Genomic DNA, 9,132 nt, shown 5'->3' on the forward strand with positions numbered 1-9,132 from the left:
GGTAGGCAGAGAGGAGGGGCAGGGCCAGAAGCTTCTTGCTAAAAAAATGACTTGAAGGCAAGACCCCAGGCTGCCCACAGAGCCATGAACTGGCATCCCTCCCCACCCGTGCAGTGTCAATTCTGTACCGTGATCCCAGCTTTGCTGTGTGGAAAAGCGTCCCATACACCCACTCGCTGAAAGCACGTGGCCTGCAAAAGGAATCACAAGCCAGTATAGCCACACGCTGCCCTCCCGGAATATGAGAACTCTCTCTAAATCTGATGTGCAGTCCAGAGGTTTCTGTAAGTTCCTTTATTAATAAAGCAAAGTATGAAAGAACAAGGTCCCCAATGACCCATATGATTAAAAGTGCAAATTTACTTCAACCTGAAATAGAAAACAAATGGCTGGCCTTGACTGTTTGGGCCATGGAAATTTGGTGTGATTAAAGCACCTTTTAATCACACAACTGTAGCAGCTGAACCATATTTGATCACCTCTTTGGTCTCTGTTATTGGAACAAAACATATGCTATGACTGCAGCCGATAGACAGCATCATAATACACAGTTTAGGGTCAAAATCCACACTAAAAATAACAGTAAAATAAGAGGAATGTTTTAAAGTCAAGTGACTGAATCAAGGCACTTAAAAAAAAAAGTAAACGGTGCTCACAATATTCCTGAATATCTGATACTTAAAAAATGAGATTACATGTAATTTAGCTGCATGTTTTAGTCCAATCTCTCTGTACAGATGATCACATATATCTTCATCCTCTCCCAATTTATACTTGCTTTATTCCCACCAAATCATGTGCTATGAAAGTATAAAAAAAAATAAACAGTAGTGTCTAAGAAACAGACAAGCCATTTTTTCAAAAAAATTAACAAACGCCACAATGATAACACTGAACTTTTTTCCCTCCCAAAAGATATTGGAAATGTCCATGAAGTTTATTTTCCCACCACTGGGGAGGGATAATAATAATCTTCCTCCCTGTGTATATGATAAATTAAATCATCATTAAGGTCAAAAACCACATTTTATAGAAAAAGTGACTTACTTCTTGAGGTTAAAGGAAACACTTTGGAAGGCTATTAGTTTAATTCATCCAGCTAGGATGTCAGTTTTGGTGGAAGCCACTGAGTCAGAAAGAGAAACATCTGGTCAGAACAGTGCTCTTAACAGTGGGACTGGTAACAAGCCTAAGAAGCTTGGCAGGGAGGCCCCCGCATATTTTTCTGGTGTTCACGGCCACCAACTATCATCCCAAAGGCTAGGAAACTACTAAAAAACAATACTTAATTTAAAAATAAGAATAACACATAAATAAAGAAGAAACAAGTTATTTTACAATCCTTCCTGATTACTCATCTGCAGACTCTGATAGAGCCAAGGAATTCAGGCCCAACTCACCATGAAGGAAATGCTAAGAGCTGGCCCCCAGGGGCCTGATGTCCAGTCTGTCTCTTTCGGCTCTAGGATGGAGAATCCTCCTGGGAATTGTAAGTTAAGTGTTATCTGTGGCCGTGTTAATTTGGGGGGTTTGTTTCTACAATAAAGCTTAGTTCTGAGAGAGAAAATAGACTTGAAATATCACACCCCCAACCACATATTACAACGTCATACCCATAACAATAAATATAACCTTATTCATACTTGAGGGGTTAACTGTGTAAGGCAGGGGTCGCAAACTGGTAGCCCCCAGGCGCATCCAAATGTATTTTTGGCCCACATGTGTTTTGGATATTTTTTAATTATGTTGTTTAAAAATCAGAAAGCTTCCTTTTTAAAAAACAATCCTGACTTTTTATTTCCAGCCCCACCTTACCCTCTTCCCTGCATAGAACTGAGCAATGTGCCCCCTGAAGATGGGCAGAGTACCCCCCCCACCACCCACCCCTCCCCTATTTACCTCCCTGTCTTGCTTCTGCAGGCTGCTGAGTTTGCGACCCCTGGTTTGAAATAGCACATATCTAAACAACGTGTTTCCTAACCCAAACCTCTCTCACACCCTCATGTGATTTCACCCCATGGAGTGAATTCTTCTGCCCAGCTCTTCCTTTCACATCCATCTTAAGTCCTCCTTCCTGAAATCTTCAGATTTCTCTTCGTTCACTCACATTTTCCCTTCTTTCAGCTTCAGTTTCATTTTGCAAAAAAAAAAAAAAATCTCCATCTCTCAGCCCACAAGCATTTCGACATGGCTCCCAAGACTGGTCAGTGGGAGTTACCGAAGTGTGTCTTACGGCAAAAAGGCTGAGTCATCTCCCCAAAACATTTTCTTTAGACACTGGCTGGACAGTTAATCTTTTTTTTCAAAGCATGAACAATTTTGAGCCTTCTGGAATGAGAATATTTGCATATATGAATCTCCAGTACCAAGTATACACCAAAAATATACATATTTCAGATCAAGGACATGATGGAGCCCAAATAAAATACAGAATTGAGCTTAATTTAAGTGCCATGGGCAACCATCACACCTGGCTAATATGCCATATTATTTCGTTTGTACACAGTACATGTTTTGGATTACTAAACATTGATCAAAATTGATCGAAATCTCCAAGTTTTTGGTTACCATGTACAGAGAACAATTGCTCAGCATGGCATTTAAATAAAACATTAATAGTTTAAAAATTCACAAACACAATGCCCCATTAATTAAAAAAAATAAAATTTAAAAATCTTGAGGATGGATGAGGCTTTGGGTAATTAACCTGAAAAAAAAAATAAACTACAAGAACAGTAAGTATGTTACTAGATTCAAACATCAAAATGCTATTCAGATAAGAAAGGAACCTATCAACTTAACTAAAAATATTTGGAAAATTCAGCTTTTAAAGCTTTATAATCCCCCCCAATAGCCTCGCTTTCCCCTATCCCAACTATAGGGGAAATTGTAGCTGAGTATGGAAACGTTATAAATATATATTTATATAAAGATCTACTTACTCTTGGAATTTATTTTAAAAGTATATTTTAAAAAAACACTGTGCAGTTTATATCTTTGCAGGAAGTTGGTAGACTGATTCCTTTGCTAAATGCAGTACCTTCCGACCTAACACTGACCTCGAAAACTAGGAAAGACTTTGTGGTATCGAGGGGAAATGTCCCCAGTGCAACCCCAAAGAGTAAGCACAACATTTGCAACTGATTCTCTTGCAGTCCAAGATTGCAAAGGACTAAGAAATCTCGGCAGTTCTGATGAGAAGAATTCCCTATAAATCATCTATTCACAACAATTTCCCTACAGTGGCCAAGTAGGGCCCCTAAAAAGTTTTAAACATTCCCTTCAAATAGCTCAGAAATTAAACAATGGCCTAATTCATGTGACTACTTCTGTCTTCCAAGTTTTACCTTTAAAAGTCTGTTATTAAAAAAAAAAAAAGTTAAAAAAAAAACCCCTAACGTATATCACTGGGACTGTATTTTCTATTCAGCAGATGATGGCCCATTCTAAGCTACAAGTGAGTTTTATGTTGACTGATACAATTGAGAGCTATTAGAAAATTGGGAGGACAGAGGGATTTCAGAATGAACGAGCTGCAAAATACACTCAGCCTGGTGATGTTTATGCCCAAAGAAAAGAAAGCTTAAACAGCTGACAAGGGCTGTCTCCCTCCATCTCCCCGTAACTTGCCATCCTTCGTTGTCTTTCTCCTCTGTCGATGGACTGGGAAATAACTGATCTTTAAGCACAGAGCCCAGAGATGCTGAACTCTAAGCGAAATGCATAGAAAGACCTGTGCTGAACCAACTGCTTCTCAAAGGTTGCCTTTGGGCTGCTAAAAGGCTGCGTGGGCAATCAGAGCAAAAACGTCCCAACCAGGAAGGATCACTGAGATTGGCCGAGAGCAGGCATTGCCTCTTCACTATCTCATTAAACTCATAAAGAAAAGGAGTTTGCTAAAAAGACTTTAAAACAAAATGAACAAACAAAAAAGGTTTCTCTCTCTAGCCAGCAGCAAGCCCTGGCGAGACACCTTGCTAGGCAAAGAGTGAGCTTCATCTTTTTCGAGACTCAACATGTTTTCTGCCCTCACCAGTGTTGTCTGAAGCATTGTCACTCTGCAGTGAGCGTGGCTCACAGCAGGTGCTGATGAGTGCTGCCTGGAGGGGTATTGAGCAAGCCTGCTCTTCAAGACTGCACCTCTCTTCATAGCAAATGTAACTGGCCTCCCTTTCAGATGCCACATGTGGCACTAGCAATTACCACAAAATGAAAGAACTGATCAATAAAGTGCTGTTTGCTCTGAAAGTTTCACTAACCAACTCTTGACTGCTGCTCAGCACCTGTGACTTAATTCTTCACAATCCTGTCAAACAGTCTTGATGGGACCCTTTAAAAATACATTAATATTTATCTGAACAGTGGAAACTCTGTACTTCAGAACATGAGCCCCTGCAATAGAATTACAGTTCCAGTTGTAGAGAAAGGTTCAGATTTTTAAAAAGACAATCATGAAACCAGGACCTACCAAGTAGTTATGTCAAAAAACATTAGCTTCTTTAAATCTGGGGGGGGGGGGGGGGGTAGAGATCTAAACAACTGGCAGAGGGAATTTTTCTGCAGCTAGTTCTTGCTTTAGTGAACCTCCCTAAAAGCTAAATCCTTCTACAGAATCATTCCACACAAACCAACATTTAGACCAACTCTCAGTTGCCGATGGTGGCTGTCTTTCCATAGCTCGTCCAGGACACTCTAGTGGGTGTGAAGATGCCATGATTATCTGGATGGTGGAGCCGGGGTGATGTTGAAGCCGCTAATGCCACGTTCTGAATATTCCAACCCCTTCTGCAGGTCATCTTCCTTGCCATCCCCGCCCCACCTGTGGAGTGGGGCTGCAGGAGCACTGGACCAGGTGGGGTCTCAACAGGGTTTATGGTTCATCTTCAGGGAACCCTTGGGTGCGCTGACTCCGGGGTGGCGGACATCTGACAAGGTAGCGGGGACCGCCATAGGCGCGGAGAAGCTGGGGCAGCCTTCGCCACGTGGACAGCAACCGCGCCGCCGCGAGTTCCCGAACCTGCCGGTCGAACGCTGCCAGGAGGTCAACTGGGGCAGCTTCACGCAGTACCTTGGGTAGCGGGCCCACCTCGGCGGCCGCCCCTCCAGGGCCCAGGACGCAGTGGAAGAGCGTCCGGCGTCGCAGCAGGCAGTCCCGGAGGAACTGCACTAGCTCCTCCAGGCGCTCGCCCAGGTGCGCCTCGTCCCAGCCTGGTGCCGGAGCCCCCTCGCGCTGCAGCATCGCCAGCAGCGCCGACTTGAGCACGTACGACGAGAGGATGCGTCCCCACTGCGCGGCGGCCGTCGGGTCCAGCCCGCGGGCGCCCAGGTCTCGCAGAGCTTTAAGCAACTGCAGGCACTTGAGGTAGCAGGCACCTGGAGGGGCCCTTTCCTGCAGCCAGCTCAGCAGCTTCTGCTCCTGGCGCGCTGTGTTCACCCCCCACAGGGCATCGCCACGCAGGCCTCCCGGGAGCTCGGACAGGGGCCCGGCAGGTGAGGGCGGCGGCGGTGGCGCCACCAGGAAGACGCTGTCGCCCAAATGGACGGCAGGGATGAGTCGCACGGCCATGGAAAGGCGGCAGCAGCCGTAATCGGTGCGGCAGGGCAAGATGTGTAGGGTGGGCGGCTGCTCTAGACCGCCCGGGGTCAGACTGACCCGACAACGCCCCTCCAGGCTGTAGCGCACGGTGGCCAGGGAGCGCTGCAGGTGCGCCTGGAACCAGCGCAGTACCAGCGTGGCCGAGAGGAGGCGCCGCCCGCGGACATCCACGCAGAAGCCGTCGGAGAAGGGTTTGCAGTCCCGGAGCCAGTGGCCGCCGGAAGCCCCTGGCGGCGCCTTGAGCGCACACACGAAGCAGCCGTGGAAGGCTGGAGCCAGCTCGGGCTCCGCGCCCAGGCTCCGCGGCTCCAGCGCCACCAGGGGAGGCAGGCGCAGCGGCACGAGCACGTCAAAGCCGTCGGGCCGGCGGATTTTATGCTGCTCGTAGGCGCTCCCTACCTGGATGAAGTCTCCTCGGAAAGCCAAGGCCAGCGCTCCCCCGGGGATGGGGCCTGGGGACCCTCGGGCACGGCCAGCCCGCACCAGCTCGCCGACGATGCGGCTCACGTGGGCCTTGCTGTGGCCCAGCACGTGCGGCGACAGGCGCACCTCGTGCTCGTAGTAACTCTCCAGCAAGATGTCTAGGCTGGGCTCGGGGAAGTGTTTAGACGAGAAGGCGGAGTGGCCCCCCAGGCGGGGAGGCCCGGGCAGAAAGCGCTGCCGGACAGCGTGGCGACAGCGCAGGAGGATGTAGCCAAGAAGAAGGAGGACCACCACCTTGAGCAGCGGGAAGCCGCCGTCCGCGCCGTCGGGGGGCTCGGTTCGGGCGCCCCCGTTTCCCCGCAGGACATGGTAGAGGCACACGAGGGCGGTGCACAGGCCGGTCACCAGGGGCCAGAAGACGCGCAGATTGAGAGTGTAGTGCACCGACATGCCAGGCGCCGGGGGCAGCGGCGGCGGAGCAGCCCAGGGCGCGAGCCCCGGCGGCGCCCCCGGCCCAGCATGCGCGCAGCGCCCGGGCAGCCCCACTGTCCCGGTCTCCTTCGCCTCCGCGGCGGCTCCCCCGTCGCCGGGCCGGGGAAAGCCGCCCTCCAGCTCGGCCTCCTCTCCCAGCTCAAGCGCTCCTTCCAGCAGCGGCCGGCCCCGCCCGCCCCGGCTCCCGGCCGCGCCCTGTGCCGACTGCGCGCGGCGTCCGGCCCGCCGGCCCTCCCCGCCCCGCGCCCCGGCGCGCCGCCCGCGGCCAGCTTCTGGTCCCGCCGCGCTCGCCGCCTACCCGGGGCTGCCCTCCCGGAGCTGCGGGGCACCCCCCCGGAGGTCCCTCGCCGCTCCCCTCCGCGCCTGTTCCCGTTACTCGGCCCCAGGAGTTTCCTCTTCCGAGGGGAGGCGAGACCGCGCCAGCTAGCGGGGAGGAAATGCCGGAGTCTGGAAGCCGCGCGCCGAGCCGGCGGGCGGGGTCGGCCCCCTCCCGGGCCTCCGCCTTCGAGCGACGCGGGGCGGCGGGAGGGACTTCAGGACGCGCTGGCAGCTGGTCTCCCCGGGCCTCCCTCCCCGAAGGCAGATAGGAAGGCTCTGATTGCGGGGCGGTGGCCTGCCCAGGGAGCTTTCTGGAGTTGTGTTCACATAGAGTTGCACTCAGACGTTGAAAGGAAGGAGGGCGAGAGGGCGCAGAGGAGCCGGTCCACCGCCCGCCCTCCCCCCGAAACCGCCCCCCTCACCCCAGCAAGCCGCTGCGGCGGGGTGTTGGCGGCGTGGCAGGTCCTGGAGCGGAAGCGGCCCCTGCCCGGGTGCCGCCGTCCTTTATTCAAACCGATACCTACGGAGCACCTACTGTGTGCCCGGCAGACCAGGGGCTGGTCAAACGGCAGTTGGCGAAATCGACCAGGCTAATGATGCCCTTCCTAAAGCTTAACGGCCTTTAAAAAAGAGGAAAGCAAAAAAAAAAAAAAAAAAAAGAGTCCCACAGCAGAAAAATGCTCTGAAAAGGAATAAAACTGTGTGAGGAAGTGACAAGGTGGGGGCTGCCCGGCGGAAGCTGGAGGCTCTCCGTGGGGGTGACGGTGGGTCCCCGAGACCCGGAATTGAGGGGGAGCCAGCCTTGGAGGGACAATCACAGCCTTTACACAGGTCACACACACTGGCTCCTCACGTCCTCCTGGGAAAGGGGCCCTATTATTTGCCGCATTTTTCAGATGAGGAAACGGGCACAGACAAGGTCAGCCCTTGCCCAGGGTCACACAGCTTTCAGCAGAGCTGGGCTTTGAACATCCGCACCTGGCTCCAGGGAAGCAGGGTCTTTCGTCAGGGCCTACGCTGGGCCCCCAGCCCAGGATTCCTTGCTTTGTTTCATAACAGAGAGCATTCCCTGGTGTTATCAGCGTTTATTTAATTATCTGAATTTGTAATCTTTAAACAATTAACTTATTTACACTCATTGCACCTTCCTTGTTCCCACCACCAGTAAAGGAGAGCAAGGGTATAGATATTAAAAATGTCAGAACTCAAAAGTCATCTGGGAATCAGGACTCAGGGGATGACGGTTCCTGACTTAAGCCTCCCAAGATTACTCCCAGGAAAGCCTGTCAGAGCTAAGCAGAACTGTACTCAGATACCTGTCTCCACCTCCTATTCACATTAACCAAAGTCTATCAAGTCAGGAGTCTGAGTTGCAAGTGACAGACATGCAGCTTCAAAAGCATTTATTGTCTGTTTATTGTCAGGTTAATTGAGACATCCTTTAAGATCCTAGAATACTTCAGTATGGCTGGATCTAGGTTTGCTCAAACCACTTCTTAGCTCTGCTTTCTTCTAAGTGGGCTGCACTCTGTGCCAATCGGCCTTGAGAGGTCCCTGGCTGCTCTAACCTGACCTTTTCCTCAATGCAAAGGAAAAGAAGGTTTTAGTTGCTTGAAAGTTGCAGCAAATGTCATGCCTAGGGATACCCCTGAGTCCTATGCTAGAAGTGACCAAGTAAGAGAATGCAGTGGTAAAGAATCCGCCTGCCAAGGAGATGCCAGAGATGCAGGTTCCATCTCTTGGACGGGAAGATCCCCTGGAGGAGGAAATGGCAACTCACTCCTGTATTCTTGCCTGGAAACTTCCACGGACAGAGGAGCCTGGCGGGCTACAACCCATGAGGTTGCTAGAGTCAGGCACCACTGAGCGATTGTGCAGATACACAGAAGAGAAGGCAATGATTAACCTGGTCTGGGGTGCTGCCATAGACTGAAATGAGTCTCCTCAAAATTCATACGTTGAAGCCCCTTTTCCCCTCAATTAAGTTCATATTCACAGGTTTCAGGGTTAGAATGTGGACGAGTCTTTTGGGGGTGCCACCCTCAGTAAATGATGTACTCTATTACCGATTTGTGTGTGTGTGTTAAGTCACTTGGTCGTGTCTGACTCCTATAGACTGTAGCCCGCCAGGCTCCTCGGTCCGTGGGATTTAACTGGCAAGAATACTGGAGTGGGTTGCCATTTCCTCCTCCAGGGGATCTTCCCACATACAGAGAACGAACCCATGTCTCCCTCGTCCTCTCCATTGTAGGATATTACCATTACTATCATCTTTTCTGCCTATAATCAGTTTCCATAGCTCA

General features: G+C 50.7%; 1 protein-coding gene across 1 annotated transcript; it reads right to left on the minus strand.

Annotated features, from left to right (window-relative positions):
* Positions 1-266: 266 nt before the first annotated feature.
* On the minus strand, positions 267-7,239 carry ITPRIPL2 (ITPRIP like 2). Its single transcript, XM_070460940.1, has one exon. The coding sequence runs from the start codon at positions 6,467-6,469 to the stop codon at positions 4,871-4,873; it is 1,599 nt and encodes a 532-aa protein (XP_070317041.1). The 5' UTR covers positions 6,470-7,239; the 3' UTR covers positions 267-4,870.
* Positions 7,240-9,132: the final 1,893 nt, after the last annotated feature.

Source organism: Odocoileus virginianus, chromosome 33 (genome assembly GCF_023699985.2).
Source record: "Odocoileus virginianus isolate 20LAN1187 ecotype Illinois chromosome 33, Ovbor_1.2, whole genome shotgun sequence".
Classification (NCBI taxonomy): domain Eukaryota; kingdom Metazoa; phylum Chordata; class Mammalia; order Artiodactyla; family Cervidae; genus Odocoileus; species Odocoileus virginianus.